At 38.8% G+C, this 20,518-nt stretch overlaps 2 protein-coding genes across 11 annotated transcripts in view; both read left to right on the top strand.

The window, feature by feature from the left end:
• The window catches only part of LOC127365787 (T-lymphocyte activation antigen CD80-like), a 44,627-nt gene extending 30,160 nt beyond the window's left edge, over nucleotides 1-14,467 (top strand). For 2 of the 9 annotated variants that reach the window (XM_051404250.1, XM_051404247.1), the window contains 3 exons: nucleotides 12,197-12,388; nucleotides 12,767-12,838; nucleotides 13,435-14,467. In XM_051404250.1, the coding sequence (XP_051260210.1) occupies nucleotides 12,197-12,388; nucleotides 12,767-12,838; nucleotides 13,435-13,604 (434 nt within the window). In that variant the 3' untranslated portion in view covers nucleotides 13,605-14,467. Of the gene's footprint in view, nucleotides 1-3,299; nucleotides 3,402-3,493; nucleotides 3,834-12,097; nucleotides 12,389-12,766; nucleotides 12,839-13,434 lie in introns of those variants that run through there. The other 7 variants (XM_051404255.1, XM_051404254.1, XM_051404246.1 and 4 more) reach the window with 6 other exon arrangements.
• LOC127365793 (CD276 antigen homolog) lies at nucleotides 942-19,779 on the top strand. Of its 2 annotated transcripts, none has more exons than XM_051404274.1 (4): nucleotides 942-1,755; nucleotides 15,841-16,117; nucleotides 16,373-16,669; nucleotides 18,356-19,779. In XM_051404274.1, the coding sequence occupies exons 1-4, from the start codon at nucleotides 1,534-1,536 to the stop codon at nucleotides 18,427-18,429; spliced, it is 870 nt and encodes a 289-aa protein (XP_051260234.1). In that variant the 5' UTR covers nucleotides 942-1,533; the 3' UTR covers nucleotides 18,430-19,779. The 2 variants fall into 2 exon arrangements, with proteins under 2 accessions (XP_051260234.1, XP_051260235.1); XM_051404275.1 differs by lacking the exon at nucleotides 942-1,755 and adding an exon at nucleotides 15,173-15,499 and having other exon boundaries at nucleotides 15,740-16,117.
• Nucleotides 19,780-20,518: the final 739 nt, after the last annotated feature.

The following is a 20,518-nucleotide window of genomic DNA, read 5'->3' as shown; positions in this document are numbered from 1 at the left end:
GTACCCCTCCCTATCTTTAGGGGGAGACAGCAGCTCGGCACTGTGTGTGTTTTTATAATCACACATCTGTTATAAATGTGAAAGATAACAGTGTCTAAGGCTTATAACATTACAATGAAAGTATATAATGGCCATTGCCAGACTCTCCTGAGTTTCTGCAGCAGTTTTTGGGTTTATTACCATTTTTTGCACACAGATTTGGTGCACAGTGTAGCTGTCTTTGACCCTTCTTTAACAAATAGTTAAAATCCCTCCAAAATACCACCCTTAGACTCCAAGACCTTGAGGAACACCATAGGAAAATCATGCTGTTAGTTGGCATTAGACCCTTTTGACTGAATTTTCTGCAATTTGCTTCTGATTTTATTTACTGTACTGTTTTAGTGATTTAATATATATTTTTATCTAAATAAAGAAGGTATTTAAAATATGTCAACAGTGTAGTTTTAGGGGTTTGTCTTAGAAACTGACAAAGAAAGTAAAATCACTTTTAGTCCTTTAATGCAAAACAGAGTAACACATCCAGAACAGTCAGACCAAAAAGATTATCAGCAGCTTTCATGTTTTATTCAACATTTTGAACAGTGACATTATGTAACCATACATAAAGATAAATTCCATAAAGATACACTACAAGTGCATAATAATTTAACAACATAAACCTGGGGCTTGAGAGGAATAAATAAGAAGAATCAAGGGGTTGCTTTCACTTTATTTTATTTTCTTTTTTTAAAGTTAGCTTTTTCTTGTTGTTCTTATGTTGGTCTTGTTTTTGTGCTACACATAGCTGAGTGTTCCTGTGTTTGGAACTAAAGCATTTAGTTGGCTGATATTGTTACCTTTGGACAGATCTAAGCTACATTTCTCCCCCCGGTTTCAGCCTAAGCTAAGCTAACCAGCTGCTGGCTGTAACTTCATATTTAGAAGGCAGACATGAAAGTGTGATCAATATTCCCAAAGTACATTTTTTCAAAGTGAGGTTTTGTCAGTGACCCTAACTTCACTCTCTTACTGGCAGTTCTTTTTAGATGATTACATTACACATTGCATGTGCCTGAGCCCTGGCAAACTAACACTGTTATTCTATTATTCTTACCATTTTCATCACAAAATGTTATTCCAGTCAAAAACACAGTCGAAAATCCATAGTAGAAAATCCAAATGTCCTTATCATGCCTTTGTGCCTGTTCCTCTCAAATCAAACTGGCTTCATAGCCGTCAGTGATAGTCATATATGAGATTGCTGTTGCCCACGCCTGATGTGAACTGAAACGGACCCTCAGTCATAGTGGAAGTATTTCTGAGATTCAATGATCTGACTGTTTGCACTGGTCTGGTCTGACAGTGGGGGAATTTCTAAATAGGTGTTATTGCTATTTTTCCGAGAAATGTAAATTATTTATCACCTTGCTGTCTGTGTCAGAGTGAAATTATAGTTATGATGCTTTTGCTTTACATCAACATCCAGCCCAACCACATGCTTTACCGAAAGTCTTACCGCTGAGTTCTTCAAGTGTGCTTGTTCTCTCAAGAATGTCTTTTGTGTCTGTGGTACACATTCTCCTAATTGGTAAGTTTGGCGCAAATACACTGTCGTATATTGTTATCTATGGCAAGACACAGGAAATGAGAATGCTTTTGCTTTCTGTGACAGTGTCGGATGTAACAGTGGGGCTCGATGTCAACACTGCTGCCGGTGAATCAACCCTGCTCCCCTGTACCCTGACGACCACAGCTCCAGTCGACTTAAAGGACCTACGCTTTTACTGGCAAGACGATAGCAACCGTGTTTTATTCTCTTACAATAAAGGAAAGGAGATGCCAGACCACGTAGATGAACTTTATCGAGACAGGATCACAGCCTTCCCTCAGGAAATGACAACAGGAAATATTTCAGTCAAAATAAAAAACCCAACCCTCGAAGATGACCGAAGAGATTTCCAGGTTGTTGCTGCAGTGTTTGACAGCAGAGGGTCGAGGAGATACAGCCCAGAACACAGACAACTCTGCAAACACACTTTACATGTTGCAGGTAAGGACGGAGAGAAGATCAAAACTACTTTCATTTCTCTTTGTTAAATATGACGCTAGAGCCAGCAGCCGGTTAGCTTAGCATGAAGAAGGAACCAGGAGAACAGCTGGTGTGGCTCGGTCCAAAGGTATCTACCTACCATCCCCTCTGTTGTTAGTTATATCATTTGTTTAACTTGTACAAATGTTCAAATGTTCTGGTTTTACAGGAATTATGTGCTGCCCTATATTTAAAATGTTAATTTGTAAACTTTAGAGGCTTTGGTCGGCAGTCACCTTTAGACAGAGCCAAGCTCGATTCTCCCCCTGGTTTCAGTCTGCTAAGCTGCAGACTGTAGCTTCATGTTGCTATCAATCGTTCTAAACTATTTTTATCATTGACCTTAGTTTTCCTCTCTTACCTGCAGTTCCTTACACGAACGTCAGCCTGGCTCTAAATGAAGAAACGATGACTGCCGTCTGCACTACACAAGGATTCCCTGAGCCTTTGGTGAAGTGGAGACTCCAGTACCTCTCCAACAACTCCCAACACGTTCCCGATCCGAGGGATGTTCACACTACGACAGTGCAGGACAATCAAGATCATCAATACAGATTGCAGAGCACTGTAGATATCCCTGAAGGTCGATATCGATCTGTGACCTGCCTCTTCCACAATCCTACCCTTAATGTGACTGTGAGCACCACCCACGTTTTAAACAGAGGTAAGTTAATAGAAGCTCTGCAGTCCTCCAGGGTCTGGTATATGGTCATGCAGTATCTCTTACTCAATTATAAATTACAATACTCTTACTTTTAGCCTATAAAATAAATTAATTTGAGTTCTGTTCACATTTGGTTTATGGTAAAAATGTGGCCCACAACCCCAACAATCAGAAAAAACTCCCATTGGAGCGTCATCCCATTATCCAGAAAACAAAAGCCCACTGCACAAAAGGCCCGTTGTTCCGAAAACACACACTCTCCCTGGACACGCTGGAAAAAATGAAGTCAGGTAACTTTTGTTGTCATGGTAATAAATGTTTTGGCACAAGAATTTGGCAGCTTGACTGAATCATATGTGGAGGGAATTACAATGAATCTAGACAAGAACAAATAAAAGCGTGAATTAATAGTTTGAGATTTGTGGCTTATTTAACCTTACACTAGCTATCTGACCTATTTTAATTGTATGTAAGTATGGTGTAAACAATAATATTTGCTGTTGGAATTGTGGGTGAATGAGCATGTCAAATAATTTATTACTCTGTGATTTCCACTATTTACAGTCGAGGACCAGCAGAGGCATCATTACTTGCTTATTGGGATATTTGTATTTCCGGTCTTCGTCATCGTCATCGTTGCATTGTGTGTGCATTTCTACAGAACACGTGAGTGATTTCAGTTCATTCTCTATTGTAATTATTTTACAAATATACTATTGTGACGTGTGTATGTTTGTGCCTCTGCTGTCCTGTTCCAGGTACCGCTCGTCCCCTCCGACTGGTCACGCACACCTGCAGTGGTTTAGCAAGCAGGGCGATTGCTATATAAGCAGCTGTGACGGAAGCAGACGGGGCCGGTGGGCCAAAAACCATCAGATAGAGTCATGTCGCTGTCAGTGTTAAAGCAGAGCTGAGTGGTGCTAGTCTTGTGTGTGTGTTACAATTTCTCCCTCAGTGGAGGGATAGTGTTATTCATATTTATTTGTTGTCACAGTGGTTTGTTTAGTTTAGATGGTTTTTGCTTTCTTTCTTTTTAGGAAGTTCTTCTGTGTTAACATTGACTTCATTTACGTTGAAATAAATCGTTTAGAAGTAAAAGATTTTATGTTTTCTGCCCTTCTTTAAACGCCTGTGTAAATGATTTATTATTACTCCTCTTTTCCCCTGGACCCCACAACTGAGGACGTAATGACTATCAACTGGTGAAAAAGTATAAACTGAACTACCACATAGAAACTTTGTGACCTGATATGGATAAACACAAATTAGGCTGAAACCATAGGAGGTAAGAGAAAATGCAGTGCTTATGAGAAGTTTACAATTTACAATTACAATAAAGCAGTGTATGCTTTTTGTGATTGATAGCCCATCTCAGTGAGTTCGTCCAGCTCAACGCACAAAGCAAACAAAGCAGTGCTGATCAAATATGAATGTAAGATTCTGTTATTGCGTCGCCTATTTCTTGCCTAAAATCTTTTCAGAAACATATTTTAGTGTAATGTTTATCTGAAATACGAGATTGTGTGTGACCAGACGAGTTGAAACTGTGCAGCCAATGTGAGCAGCTCAACTCGCTGGACTGAGTTCTCCCTCCAGTGGTCACATCCCAAAACAATATGTGAAGAAGGTTCTGAAGCAGGCGAACACTATAAAAGAAACAGGCCCAGACAAAAAAACTTGATGAGTTTTGTCTGTTTTGTTTTTCGCACAGGTTAGAGTGACTGAGTGGTGCAGCTTCACTGGCCCAGCAATAGACCACCTTCTGTGTTATTTGTGTCTTCATGAGATGAGACATGGTTTAATCTGCAGCGAGCTTATGCTCAAACTTTAATGTAAGAATGAACATCATACATGTCATACAGCCTGTAGCTTTTCTTGTACAATTCCTGAAACTACTATCATCCTCGATAGATATGAAACCCGATGCTTCCCTCTGCTGGTCACATTGGGTATTGCATTACATATCAACACACGTACACTCAGGAAATCTAACACAGAGAGTCTTATAAAAATCTTATTTTTTCAGGCCAACTGGATGATGAACTCATGCAAGAACCACTTGTATGAACAGAATTTCCTCTGGGGCAGGAACAATATTCTTGAGTTGTCCAGATCAGTTGTACAAGTCATGTACAGATCAGTCTCCACAGGGGGAAAAAACACTTGTTCCATGAAAGATTCAAAATTCCTTAATCTGTTCACTTCATCATCATCCTCATCATCATCCTCATCATCATCATCATCATGGCTTGTCAGTTTACTGAGGTTTTTTATATTTGTATACATATTTCAGTATATCAGCCCTCAGTACATCTCTTTTTGACAGCAGCTCTGTGGTCTCTATGCAGTCTTTATGACATCCTTTTTCAAATCTGGTAAAAATTCCAATTTGTATTAGAACCGATAATTCTACATTTGGGGACCTGAATTAAATCATGAATTTGACAAATGGGACAAAACAATAATAGAATCTTTCCACCTAGAGTTCTTTAAAAACATCCTGCATGTCCAACGGAAGACACCAAACAATGCCTGGAAAGCAGGACTCAAATAGCCCTTCATACTAAACATAGAAAAGAGCAATTCAATTTTGCAGTCACCTAAAATCAAGTGACCCCCAGACATAACCTTAACCTGCCAAGAACTGAAGCCAGAGAAGAGTCCCCTCAGCCAGCTGGTCCTGAGGCTCTGTCCGGACAACCCAACATGTCCCAGACAGCCTCACCAACACCAATAATTATTTTCAGCCTAGATGTAGATGTGTAACTGAGCATGAATTCTAATGACTCTTGTAAACATTCAAGGATATTTTATTGTGATTCTCATTCAAGGTTATAGAATTAAATTTAGAGATAGTTGTCTTTGTGCTACCCCCAAAAAGAAATAAAGCATTAATCAGTGAGTCATAAAAAGTAAAATAAAAGTAATTCAAAATCTAAACTGAATGAATTGTTGTGGAAGAATTCAGAAACTTCACTGAGGGAAGAAGCTGTCTGGTATGTCATCGAATAGTAATCGAATAGCATTGATAGCTGGTTTTTATCACCTGCTGCAGTCCTCCTTTAATGCCGTGCACATCCCATGATGCCAGTTTGTTATATTTCCAGGCAGAATGCTTTTTATTGCCACTCTGTAAAAGTTAACAGTAAGAAATACATTCTGCACTGCAGAAAAGAAATCTGAAGAAAGTAAAAAAGTTTTAATCAAAAACACAACAACAAATTCATTCATTAAACAAAAATGAATTCCAGAAGTAGAGGAGGAGACCAGTGGAATGAAGAAGAATCAAAGCAAGCATGCATGGAAATTCATAAAACAACAAATTCTAAATATTGGTTTTGGTATATTGTTACAGTCCATGTATTTCTGTGCCAACCTACTGCCTATTCATAATGTAAAAATAGGAGCCACAATAAATCATATAATTCTAAGTAAAAACATTGAAAATGTCATAGAATCTAAATAAATGTACATACATACTAAATTCATGTATACATAAACATGTGGATGATGAGGGCAATGCGCTAAGATCCTCCAAACAGGGTGTCAGTACCTGGGCAATAGAAGACAATTCATCAGTGGATAAACCTATGGACAGTAAGTCAGTGAGAGTAAGATAGAAATTACTTGATTTAAATAGTTTTTATAATAATCAATGTTTGTATATAAATTGATGTAGTTGCTGTCCATTACAGATAGTGAATGATGGTGAGACGTCCCTAATTGGCTCAATGCATACAGCCTGTGGGATTGATCACCTGACAGCGCATGGTCCCTGATTGGCCTCACCTGAGGACGTGTTGGCTATGTGTGTCTGGAATGCTGTTTGTACCAGTGCTTTACCTGATGAAAGTCTGAGGATTGAATGCTTATCTTTAATAAAGTTTAAGGACACTGTGCTGAAATTCTCTCTCCTATACACTCGCCTGCAAGAAAATAAGGGTGTGCTTGAGTCAACAACTGACTACAATATTTAACATTGACAGACAGTTGCAGCAAATTAAACCATAACGCCGTGAAAGAATCATAAGACATTATTACAATCAAAATCAGAACAAGCACCACCATTTAGCCTCAGCCAGCTGTAAGTATAATTCAAATCAAAAAGTCCAACCAGAATCGTAGTATGAATGCAACCTTTCATGCTCGGCAACATAAACACAATAATCTGAGGGCGAGGGAGGCAAATTTATGGTCGGAGAAATGGAAAAAAAAAAAAGTACCATAGGGAATACCCAGAGAGAATCTTAATGTGAAGTCAGAGCAGATAAAACCACTCTCTGAGAGCAGGTCTGAAACAACAGGATAGCAACTGAGCAGAGAGCACTGACACAGAGAAAATGAACGGGAAGTTCCACAGTTATTAAGAGCACTCTAAGTGGACAAACTGCAGGTCACTGTATTTTGTCTTCAAAACCTTTTCTTGATAGATTCTGTGACTGTCCAACTGTGACTCTTAGAACTGCTTTGATTTCCTCAGATGACTTCAGGTTAGCGTAGTTGGATCTGTGCCTTCCTCAGCAAGCATACATGAGGACAGCCAAACTGACTTCATACTCACATACCAGAGTGTGTATATTCGGGACGACGAGCGGTCGGATACATGGGTTTACAGTTCAGTAGGACATTTTTGACAACTGGTGTTTTGGAGTAGTCAAAAATGGGCAGCTCGTTTACAACCAGCTTTAAATATTTCAGTTAAATTTAAAAACCCAACCCTTGAAGATGACCGAAGAGTGTTCCAGGTTGTTGCTGCAGTGTTTGACAGCAACATTTTTATAATAAATATGAATGATTCATCACCTTGTTATAATTATTATTATTATTATTATTATTATTATTATTATTACTACAGTTACTATTATTACTATTGTCAATTGTCGTGGTTGTCGTCGTCATCATCTTCTTCATGTTCATGTTCATCATCATCAGTCACTACTATTAGTGTACTTGTTGCTGTCTCTCTCTCTCTCTCTCTCTCTCTCTCTCACCCCAACTGGTCGAGGCAGACGACCACCCACCTAGAGCCGAAGTGTCTGTCCTAGGTTGGAAAGTGTCCTGAGATAACTTCTGTTGTGAACTGAGCCTTGCTGTCTGTGTCAGAGAGAAAATATAGGTCTGATGCTTTCGCTTTACATAAACATCCAGCCCTGTAACAGTGGGTGGCTTCTAACCACATGCTTTTTGGTGAGTTCATCAAGTGTGCTTGATCTCTCAAGAATGTATTTTGTATCTGTGGTATACGTATCTGTGGTATACTCCTAATTGGTAAGTGTGATGGAAATACACTGAAGTATATTGTTATCTATGGCAGTGAAAATGCTTTTGCTTTCTGTGACAGTGTCTGACGCAACAACCTAACCAGCTGCTGGCTGTAACTCTACTAAACTATATTTAGAAAGCAGACATGTCAACACTTCTGCCGGTGAATCAATGGTGCTCCCCGTACCCTGACGACCACAGCTCCAATTGAGCCTTGTCTCAGGAAATGACAAAAGGAAATATTTCAGTCAAAATAAAAAACCCAACCCTTGAAGATGACCGAAGAGTTTTCCAGGTTTTTGCTGCAGTGTTTGAAAGCAGAGGGCCGAGGAGATACAGCCAAAAACACAGACAAATCTGCCAACATATTTAACATGTTGCAGGTAAGGATGGAGATTTCACTTTTATTCATAAGAAAGTTTATGAGATCAAAACTACTTTCATATTGAATATAAAGCTACAGCCAGCATAAAGAATGGAAACAAGTAGAAACTTGTACAACTTGTACAATACAAAAACAAAGTGTAGAAATTAAAAGTTCTTGTTTCACAGAAGTTCTGTACTGGACTATTTTAATATATGATGAAGATCCCATTTTAATGTGTTAGCTTTAGAGGTTCTGGTCAGCAGATTTTGTTACCTTTGTACAGATCCAAGCTAGATGTCTCCCCCTGGTTTCAGTTTCAACCTAACCACCTGCTGGCTGTAACTATATTTAGAAACCAGACAAATGACATTTTTGTCAGTGACTTTAACTTCATTCTCTTACTGGCAGTTCCTTAAAAGAATGTCAGCCTCGCACTAAATGAAAAAACAATGACTAACTGGAAGAAATGAACAAGTAATGTATTATATACTGTATACAGGAGATTGATAGGTCAAAAACAGAAGACAAAAACATATAGTTGCTGATTTAATCTTTGGAATAATTATTTGATCAAAGTTGGTGTTGTCCTCATTGTTACTTTATGCCTCTCAAATCAAACTGAACCGTCGGTGTATTCGTCAGTAAGAGATTGCGTTGCCATTGCTCCACCTCTTACGTCATCACGTAGCGACAAGTAGATGCCATTTCCTATCTTCGACATTCAGCCATTTGCAATGGTCTGGCTACGTGGCAGTAGGACTTCGTTGCTCTGTTAGCCTGCTGTCTATGTCAGAGAGGAAATAGCAGTCTGATTATTTTACTCTGCATCGACATCGAGTCTTGTAACCAGCAGTCGGTAGACCATTATACATTATGACCGCATATGGGATAGGCCAAAAGTCTTTGTGTTTAGTAGGTGAGCTTGTTCTCAGAAGAATGTTGCTTGTATACTTTCTCGTAGTTGGTAAGTTTTGTTTTCTGCATTATTACCTATAGTGCAGTTCTTCCAGTCAGTGTGTGTGTGTGTGTGTGTGTGTGTGTGTGTGTGTGTGTGTGACAGAAATGTAGTCTATGGCATTTGGGTATGCCATGAAGGATATGATTTAAGTCTAGTAAAAGTAAGATTGTGACATCTACTCAGTGGCAGTTTCATGTCTACTGACCAGATAACGTCTGAGTGAATGCCTGCTAGTGTCTTCTATTGAGGCTGCTTCTTATGTCGCTGATGTATGCGACGTCGCGCCGTAAAGCAATTTGTGATTCTCGCGAGATTTGGCGGGGCGCCACCTTTCAGACTTGCATTGCTTTGCTATCGGGCTGATTCGACGTACTACGAGTTCGTTTACCATCGAAATGACTTTGAAGCCGGTATATTAAGGTAAAAATATTGCATTGTTTGCCTTTAACTATTGCACTTGGAACAGGAAACACATTTTTTAAGGTGCAAAATCTCCACCTCCAACATTGCCAGACAATGACAATGAACACAGTTCTGCACAAAACATGACCGTATAAGTTATCAGAACTTAGAGAACCTTGGTGACCACATAATCGTCTTGTATTACCTATTTTTGTGAGCTATTTCACACAATTCAGGAAAACAAAAATGTGCATGAACTATAGGCCTGTACTTATTATGTTATGAATAAAATGTGTGTTATTTGGAAGAAAGTCAAGTCGTGACTGACTTACAGTGGACCCCCCCCCACCCCCTTTGTCCGTTTCATAAGGGAGACTCAGAGGTGAACTGTCATCCCACAGCCCTATGTTCCCACATTTCTAGGACATTTTCAAAATTAGGTATTGTGTTCCTACTTAGGGTTAGGGTTAGGGTAAGTGAATAGGTTGGGTGTAATTGGCTACCAAATTGGGAGAAAGGGGGATAAAATCTGATACAAATTTATGAAAAAGGAAATGTGGGAACATATGGCCTAATTTTGAAATGTGTGTGTGTGTGTGTGTGTGTGTGTGACAGAAATGTAGTCTATGGCATTTGGGTATGCCATGAAGGGTATGATTTAAGTCAAGTAAAAGGAAGATTGTGACATCTAGTGCATGATATTCTTTAGTCGTCCTTGTGGCCTGTGGCTTTGATGAATTTAATGTTACACTATTCTTCTCTAATTCCTCCATCTGCTAATCGGTGTATTGATAACCACATTTTTTTTTCTAATTACTATAGAATGCTTTGATTTAATTTTGATAGTAATGTATGTATGTACATTTTGTCAAAACGATACTGAATCTCAGGAACATCTTTTCTACACCTGTAATGTTGTTAAGCTTGAGAAGTTAGTTACAAAGAATGTAAATTCATAATGTTAAGTTTGGTATTTGTATGCAAAACAAAGATGAATAATCTTTACTTTAAAATATTTTCCTTATTGGTAAATTTTATATTCAAGTGTAGATTTTTAAAATTTGCTTTAGGCTTTGTGGCATTTGTGAATGACTTTAAGATTTTCTTCAAATCATATTGTTCAAAAAGACAACTAGAAAAGAGAAGTGCCCTAGGACTCTGAAGTATATTTATTTATTTGTATTGTTTTCCATTTGAATTTTTCCTATTTAATCAAACTTATTGTATTTGTATGTATTTCTACTGTATCTCTATTTTCTATTATTTTTGCTTCATGTTTTATTACTGCTTTAAAGTTGCTAGAGAACTGAGGCACTAATCTGATCTGGCTGAAAATAGTCCAATCACTCAGGACGAACACAGAGGTTGACACTTTTGTTTTCAATAATTTGGAGGAAGTGGCTCATCATGCCCTCCTCATATGCTGCCTGTGGAATAAGAGTATGGCATTAGGAGTGTGTGTGTGTGTGTGTGTGTGTGTGTGTGTGTGTGTGTGTGTGTGTGTGTGTAAGGTGGTGGGTTACTGTTACTGGTAAATTACAAGATTGCATGTCATTGTAAGAATTTAAAATTATAGCAACTGGTGTTCTGTATGCTGTCAAAATGTAAACCAATGTGGTTATATTGTTATGATTTATGAAAATGTATCTACAGCTGTTCTTTAAAATGAACGTGTGTCTGTCATACTCATAGCACATTTTCCATTCCCGACACTTTCAGTGTGGCACAGAATATCGTTAAACACAAAAGTTGGTAAAATATCCAGTGCACTACCAAACTATAACAAATATATAAACTCCTTTAGCTAACAGTACACATGCACACTCAACTTCTGCTGTACTCAGCCATCCAACAGTGAATTGTTGGTTTCACTCACTGCCTGTTTCTGAAAATATTTCTGTTTTCTTGTCTAGCACCCATCATGGGTCAGGTGCAGCTTCTCAATGCCACTGTTAGAGGCTCCGTCCTGATCCCCTGTTCCCTACCAGGGAATCCCAAATGGTTTTACTGGCAGGAGGACCAGTCCAAGAACATTTTGTTTCACTGGGACCAAAATGGGCAAACACAGCCAGCTGCCGACGAATACAGGGACAGATGCCAAGTCTTCAGTACTGAGTTAAGTTCTGGAAATATTTCCTTTAGACTTGACAATGTTACTGTTGGAGATGACAACAAAACATTCTGGGTCTATGTACGTTTAATCGACGAGAAAAACGTCCCCAAACCTTCTGAACAACGTTGCAAATCAACACTGCAGGTTTCAGGTGAGTACAGTAGATTCTTTATTCCAAACCAAAATAAAAATCTCCTCATATCAAAGTGCTGTGAATGTCTCCAGTGTGTCAACAGTTGTTCTTTCTGTCACTCTCACAGCTCCCTACCAACATCTAGTCCTGACTGTTAACAACACAGCTAACAGAGCAACCTGCACAGCACATGGAGGATACCCTGAACCTAAAGTGTCATGGACAGGTCGAAACAAATCCAGCACTGCACAGCTGGACCTGCAGGATGCTGAGACGTCCCTGCAGCAGGATCCAACAGAGAAAACCTTCTCAGTCACAAGCTCTGTCAGTATGAAGGAGTTCCAGTCTGTAACCTGCATCATCTTCAACCCTCGCACCAACCAGAGGATTAAAGGAACTGCAGAGATCAGTGATTCTGGTGAGAGCAGCAGATCATTAATATAAGTTAATGAGGTAGTACTCTTACAGCTCAAGTCACACTCAGTTACTCACAATCTGTATAAACATTATTAATACACAAAACTTTAATTTAATTATTTTCAGTTTCAGTTGATTGATTTAAGATTTGGGCAGCTGCATTACTGCACATTAAAAACTGTCCAGCATCAAATAAAGGGGGCCAGACACAGGTGCACACCCGCAGAATGCATTGTGGGTTTGTTTTCTGTCAATGAAAATAGGGATTTTGGTCACTGGAATCATGATCGGAAATGTTCATATTGTTTCATCTCTAGTCTAAAACATGATTCGTATTGGGGCAGCATGTCAAATCATTCCTTCCTCTGTTAATTCACAGGTGTGGGCCAGCATTGGGACCATCATTTGGCTAGTGTACTTCTTGCCATCTTCATCGTTGATGCCATATTATGTGAGTGATCTTAGTTCATTCTCTTTTGTAAATGTAGTTTTAACTGGTGCTTTGTTTTGGTGTGACTCAGTACAGCCAGCTCATGCAATTAAAACCTTCAACTATTTTGTTGCATTTACTGTCCCTAGAGGTAGAAAATAATCTTCCATCGTCAAATTTAAAAGGTCTGCTTTAATGTTTAGAATCTGTTTCCCCTCATGTTGAAGGATTGACAACAAAGCAAACTAGAGACCGTGCTGTGATGGGATCACACCAGCCACAACGTCTGTGAATATGTTCTGACCCATCAGTAGCCATTACATTACATTATTACACGAGTACATGAGTGTAATAATGTAGTAATTACTAGTTTATTATCGAATGCGGCCTTTATTTTGATCTCAACTAAGGTTTCATGATTGTATCTTGTGGTGATGCTATTGTGGTGATGAAAACTGTTTTCTGCACATGTACAAACTACTATAGGTGTTTGCTGCTGTAGTCATTATTAGTAAATATATTAAGAACAATAAATACGTTGCCATCAATACCTGGAGCACTACACTGCTGGGGTTTTTATCATGACTGAAACATTTCTCTTTAATTCCTGATAGAAGACTGTGTCCAACGTAAACAAGGAGCACACCAGCAGCAGATAGAGAAGAACATGGCCCTGATGGCAGAAAGTGAAGCTGATGGTGTTGCAGACAGCGTGACCGATGTGGACCATACTGTTGCTGCTGCTGATGCAGAAGTGAAGGAAGGGAAAAAGTTAAAATGGAGATGAAACAACAAGCTGATTAGAAAGTGACGAGCAAATATGCCAGCTTTGGCTTGTAACAGCCAAAATTGTGAAATGTAGCTTTAAAAGACTCTGTTGACTAGATACAAGAGAAGCGTCATCAGACAGCGCTTAACCTGTCTTGAGTTAGTTGAGCGGTACACCTGCTGTGAATGGATGCCTGTGGCTGAGCTCCTGTTTACCTTTTGCCTCTCAACTCAACAGTAATGTTTGGGCTACGTGTGTTCTCTGTTTTGTTCATGTGTGATAAAATAGCAGCTGTACAACCGGGCTCGGTAACGTTGATGTGTTAGAAATAAATTACGAGTATTGTGGAAATGGGGTCAGCCCGATGTTCCCACAGCCCTATGTTCCCACATTTCTAGGACATTTTCAAAATTAGGTCTTACAGTGGGTTAGGGTTAGGGTTATGGTAAGGGAATAGGTTGGGTGTAATTGCCAACCAAATTGGGAGAAGAGGGATCAAATCTGCCACAAATTTATGAAAAAGGAAATGTGGGAACATAAGTCCTAATTTTGGAAAAAAATCTTAGAAATGTGGGAACATAGGCACACTCCCGTGGAAACCACGCCTGTTGCCTTCTTCCACTCTCTCCAAATTAACAGTTGCTCAACCAAGAAACACAGACCCAAACTGTTACATGTTCTAAAGTCAGAAATGGGTTTGTAAATTTCAAGCAGTCACACTGACAGTATATACAATGGACAGAGAGACTGTCTGTGAAGTGAAATGAAGCCAATTTGGATATATGTGTCTGGAATGCTGTTTGTACCTTTGCTTTACCTGATGAAGGACTAAGCACTGAAATGTTTTATCTTGAATAAAGTTTAAGGACACTGTGCTGGAATTCTCGTCTTGACTATGGATATTTACTCCTACACACTGATCTGAATGAAAATAAGAGTGTGCTTGAGTCAACAACTGACTAAAATATTTAACATTGACAGACAGTTGCAGCGAATTAAACCATAACACTGTGAAAGAATCATAAGACATTATTACAATCAAAATCAAAACAAGCACTCACCTGTCCACCATTTAGCCTCAGCCAGCTGGAAGTATAATTCAAATCAAAAAGTCCAACCAGAATCTTAGTATGAATGCAACCTTTCATGCTCAGCAACATAAACTCAATCAATAATCTGAGGGCGAGGCAGGCAAACTTGTGGTCGGAGAAATGAAAAAAAAAAAAGTAACATCGGGAATACCCAGAGAGAATCTTAATGTGCTGAGAAGGAAGTAGAAGAGCAGATAAAACCACTCTCTGAGAGCAGGTCTGAGACAACAGGATAGCAACTGAGCAGAGAGCACTGACACAGAGAAAATGAACGGGGAGTTCCACAGTTATTAAGAGCACTCTAAGTGGAGAAACTGCAGGTCACTGTATTTTGTCTTCAAAACCTTTTCTTCATAGTTTTTGTGACTGTCCAACTGTGACTCTTAGAACTGCTTTGGATCCTCAGATGACTTCAGGTTAGCGTAGTTGGATCTGTGCCTTCCTCAGCAAGCATACGTGAGTACAGCCAAACTGACTTCATACTCACACACCAGTTGGATACAGTTTACAGTTCAGCAGGACATTTCTGACTACTGAACAACTAAACACAATGATGTGACCAGAACTGCAAAAAAACAAAAACACGTCACGTTCCAAAGGAAATGCGTCATTTAGTCGAATTATTAGGAATATAAATAACTGGTCAGCATAAATGCTGTGTCAGCTGATTAACTGGAAATCGGATAGTTTCACTTCACAATCATAAGCACATCAGGGTCGGCCAGCGTGCTTTAAGCAAATTGTTCTCCTCACCGGAGTTCAGCAACAACAACAAACTCATTTTCTCAACAATGTTCACTGTGGCATTCTTTGTCCTGTTAGGTAAGTTTTCTGCATTTTTATATTATTCTGTAGTGCTGATCTTCCAGTCATTGAGTGTGTGTGTGTGTGTGTGTGTGTGTGTGTGTGTGTGTGTGTGTACGTGTACTTGACAGAAAACTGACACCGTAGTATTGTGATCTATGGCATTTTTATACCTTTAGGTTTGGAACTACAGGAATGTAATCTTAAATAAACAGGAACAGACACCGTTAACAACAATGCTTTTGCTTTCTGTGACAGTGTCTGATGTAACAGTGGGGCTCGATGTCAACACTGCTGCCGGTGAATCAGCCCTGCTCCCCTGTACCCTGACGACCACAGCTCCAATTGACTTAAAGGACCTACGCTTTTACTGGCAAGACGAAAGAAATCGTGTTTTATTCTCTTATAATAAAGGAAAGGAGGTGCCAGACCACGTAGACAAACTTTATCGAGACAGGATCACAGCCTTCCCTCAGGAAATGACAACAGGAAATATTTCAGTCAAAATAAAAAACCCAACCCTCGAAGATGACCGAAGAGTTTTCCAGGTTGTTGCTGCAGTGTTTGACAGCAGAGGGTCGAGGAGATACAACCCAGAACACAGACAACTCTGCAAACACACTTTACATGTTGCAGGTAAGGACGGAGATTGCACTTTTTTAAAAAATCAATAATTGTTAGATGAAAACTACTTTCATATCTATTTGTTAAATGTGAAGCTACAGCTAGCAGTTGGGTTAGCATGGCTCTGTCCTAGCTTTCTTGTCTGCTATGCTGAGCTAACCAACTGCTGTCTCTAATTTCATATTAAGAGGAAGAGTGCTATCAATCTTCCCAAACACTATTTCTCAAAATGTGGTTTTATCATTGACCTTTCTCTCTTACTTGCAGTTCCTTACACGAACGTCAGCCTGGCTCTAAATGAAGAAACGATGACTGCCGTCTGCACTACACAAGGATTCCCTGAGCCTTTGGTGAAGTGGAGACTCCAGTACCTCTCCAACAACTCCCAACACGTTCCCGATCCGAGGGATGTTCACACTACGGCAGTGCAGGACAATCAAGATCATCAATACAGATTGAAGAGTGCTGTAGATATCCCTGAAGGTCGATATCGATCTGTGACCTGCCTCTTCCACAATCCTATCCTTAATGTGACTGTGAGCACCACCCACGTTTTAAACAGAGGTAAGTTAAAAGAGTTAATAGTTATCCCATTATACAGAAAACACACTCTCTCCCTGGATTTTTTGAGTGTGTTGGGAAGGAAAATATCATTGGTATAACCAACTTATGTATACATAACCATGTGTATTTTTGAGCCTTTGGAGCAAAGGTGGTTTGTTTTTGGAACAACAGGCTTTCGGATAAATGGTTTTACAGTTCAGCATTACATTTTTGACTACTGGAGTTTCGTATAACAGGCTAAAGCTTATGGCACCTTGTTAACGACCAGTGTTGTACCACCAAACTCTGTTTTACTGATGCTGCATCCCCAGATCTCAACTATTAAATTAGAGAGTAAAATGCAAGAATGACTAAACACAAAAACTGTAAAAAAACAAACAAAAAACCTTTTAGGATGTTGAAAAAGAAATGGAAGTTTCCTTTGAATACTCGCATTAAATAAGCATCATGTTAAAAGCAGTCCTTTAAAGGATATTCTGTTTGGTTATTCCTATTCCTTATTCCGAATGGAGCATTTTCCGATAAAGACATACGGTATGTTGCCGATGTTAGTGATAAGTGATTTAGGAACATTCTTTGAACATGTTCTGTATACAGCGTGTTTGGAATATGTGTCTCATTTGCAGTTTTTACCGCAGTTTGCGACACGCTGCTTCTTGCCTGTTTACGGTCAGCTCTGTGCGTTGTTAACTAACCAACTAGCCAACACAACAAGGCTGGAGTAGAAAATAAAACTCCACGTTTCTGATCGGAAGGAGAAACACACCTGCTTTTATACTTTGTGAAAGGCTTGGATATCAGTAGGTTCATGGATGTGTTTGTTCCGTTGAACATGTCCGCCACCGGTAGAAAAGAGGCCAAATGACCCAAACAGCTCCAGCTGTTCCACTTTTACCACAGGAGCAACATGACCGCAGTTAGAGAAAAAAGAGGGGAATTCTTCTGTAGGACATACAGAGAATACTGAGAATGCAGAGCTGCATGTTAACAGGAATATTTTTCAGAATAAAAACCAGAATATTTAGTACATGCAAGCGCAGTCTGTGTGTGATAATGTGAAGAAGCTCAATAATGTCACAGGTTACTTTAAAATGGCTACGATGCATTAAAAAGTAACCCATTGAAAATAATCACTGGAGGTTTTAATTATTTATTAAGAAATCAATTAAGGGGAAAATAAAGCAAATTACATGAATTCTAAAGTTTGACTACAGTGTAAATGAGACCAACAGCCATGTTGGTGTCGTCTTTTTATAAAGTACTTTACTCACAGTGACCTACAGGAAGTGGCATTGTGTTAACAGTGACCAGCAATCATTTGGTGCTGCTGACACCTGCTGGAGGAACAGAGATATTGAATGTTATTATTTTAAACTAATATGGTCAATTTTTATTCACAACTAACTACAACCGAACCACAAACACTGATTGATTCATTCATTGAATTCTTTATGGACTGTTACATCATCACTACAGTTCAAGTACAGATTGTTCTTCAAGATAAAGCCTTTCACTGAGCTTTATGACTGTTGCTCAACAGTGAGAATCTAGCTAATAAAAGTAGTTCTCTTTTTGATATTACTTGCAACATCATGATTCCAACATGATTCATGCAGAGTCACAGAACATGTCTGTATAAAGGATATAAACCAACACAGTCAACAGTTTGTTTCTATCTCCCTGCAGGTGACCCAAAGAGGAGCCTCCCTCTCTGGCCTGTGGGTCTGATGGCCATTCTTGTACTTTCAGCTGTGCAGTAGCACATCAAATGATGGTAGCCACGCCCTAAAGGGTACCCTGCTTTATCGGCAGTTTTACTCAGAATGGGATCAAGTTTACTAAATGAACATCAAGCTGTATGAAAGAAAACTTGAAGCTGCTGATTGAGACTATAAGCTTAAACTTTTACTGAGTTAATAAATGTAGGTAGGTAGGTAGGTACTTTCTTTCTTTGTTTCTGAAATTACAACAACAATGGGAAATTAAAGGAAAATTAAGGGTCATTTTGATGCAACCACGCTTCTTTTTGCTACCAGTGGAGCTGTCAGTAGAAAGAATGCAGGTTTAAAGTTGTGCATTGTCTCATTTCACAGACCCAGAATGTAAGGGAAGAGGTAGAGTGATTATGTTAAATGAATCAATATGATATCAAATATAGATATAACATGTATGTGGGCAGTACATTTTACAGATGACTGTAATTTGTTCCTTATTGTATAGTGACATCTTCTGGCCAAAAACCATATAGGCCTACTGCTGCTGGCCATTTACACATGGCTCTTTTTTTTCGCCACTCTGAAAAACATTTGGTTTGGTTCTTCTTTTTTTTTTTTTTTTACAAACATTTATGTATTTTTATTGTGTTTTATTTAATTTGATCAAGTATGGGTAAGACATTATGTATAATAATATATAATATAATATAATATATAATATATATTCAATGGCCAATGCCAGTACATAGAGCTATTTTATAGGCTGCCGATGGCTGGTGCATAATGCCAATATTGATAGAAAGAAAAGTCATGTATTTTTCTGTTCTATTCTGTTCTATAGGAAATTCAGGTATATGTTGACAGCAAGATGTATTTACAGTGCAGAAGTCGAAACCAACTCTTTCACCACATTCCCAGAACTCACAAAGGGGAACTCTTTGTAACGTCGTTCCACAGCAGCCACAATGAGAGAGCTGCCTGCAGATGTGTCTGAAGACATTTTTTGTTTATCGGCCTTGTGACCTTGTGATTATGTCTATCACTAATAATTACGACAACAGAGCATAATAATTCCTCAGTAACCTGTACTAGGTTAAACATCACATTACATTGCCAGTCATTTATATAGACACACAATATTTTCAAAAATACCTCCTGTTTTCTGTTCCATTCAAAATAATAATTGTTCCTGATGTGCTGTCTCCACTGTATATTTTTATATTTTTATAAAACCTTAGCTGGGCTGTGAAAGCACGTTTGTACACTGTGTATAGTGCATTTCTTGAAGAGTTATTAGTTTTATTGTTGTGATTGTTTTCTGTCTGTGATGTATTTATTCTGCATGTTGGTGCTTCTTAAAAGAATACAAAGCAATAAAAAAATATGTACATTGAATTATTCCATATATGCTCCACATGTTGTCCACCATATTGTTTATAAAATGTCCTCTTACAGGGTTATTGCTATAGGAATGTGGCAAACAACATTTGTTATGAGAGATTTTTAGCAAGCATTTATGTTATGATCGAGAGCCAGTACTGTTAATTTATCAACAACAAAAAGAGGGAATGATTCCACTGAGCCAGCTTCCTATACAGCCAACATAAAGGGCTCCAGTGGGCACAGATCTTTGCTCATGTGGAAGATATGGGCACAAATAATGCCCCCCAGAGGTGGTTTGAGCCATCAGATTCCACTCTGTCTTCAATGCTTCTTGGGTGCATTTACACTTTGCTTTTTCAAGATCAGACAGCTTTCCAATCCGCCCAAGACGCTTGAAGTGAAGATGGGGTCATTTATGCATCTGGCCTCTGATTTTTCCTTCACATTTATCAAAGATTTTTGCTTTTTAAAATTTAGTTTAAAGCTAGATAATTCATCATCTTACTAAACTTTAAAAGTTTTTTACATGGCAGTACTGCTTAAGATTAATAGCTGTGTGGTAAATTACCAGTGGAAAAATGTAGATACTAGAGGATGCAACCTTGCATTAATGATGTGCACTGTTTTCTGTCTGTGCATGCAGGAGTGCACGGTTGTCCACTGTTTTTCCAACAATGTGAGTTGTCTATCATACATTGAGCAAGTGCTAATAGTTTTTCCTGTGTACCACTAGAGGGTACCGTCTCAGTGT

Source organism: Dicentrarchus labrax, unplaced genomic scaffold, assembly GCF_905237075.1.
Source record: "Dicentrarchus labrax unplaced genomic scaffold, dlabrax2021, whole genome shotgun sequence".
Taxonomy (NCBI): Eukaryota; Metazoa; Chordata; class Actinopteri; family Moronidae; genus Dicentrarchus; species Dicentrarchus labrax.
This window is presented reverse-complemented; position numbering and strand designations above follow the sequence as displayed.

Coding starts and splice junctions, on each gene's coding strand:
- LOC127365793 (XM_051404274.1), top strand. CDS start 1,534: ATGTCTTTTGTGTCTGTGGTACACATTCTCCTAATTGGTAAGTTTGGC. Junction 1,756..15,840: donor CTCCAGTCGACTTAAAGGAC/CTACGCTTTTAC, acceptor GACTTAAAGGAC/CTACGCTTTTACTGGCAAGA. Junction 16,118..16,372: donor ACACACTTTACATGTTGCAG/GTAAGGACGGAG, acceptor TCTTACTTGCAG/TTCCTTACACGAACGTCAGC.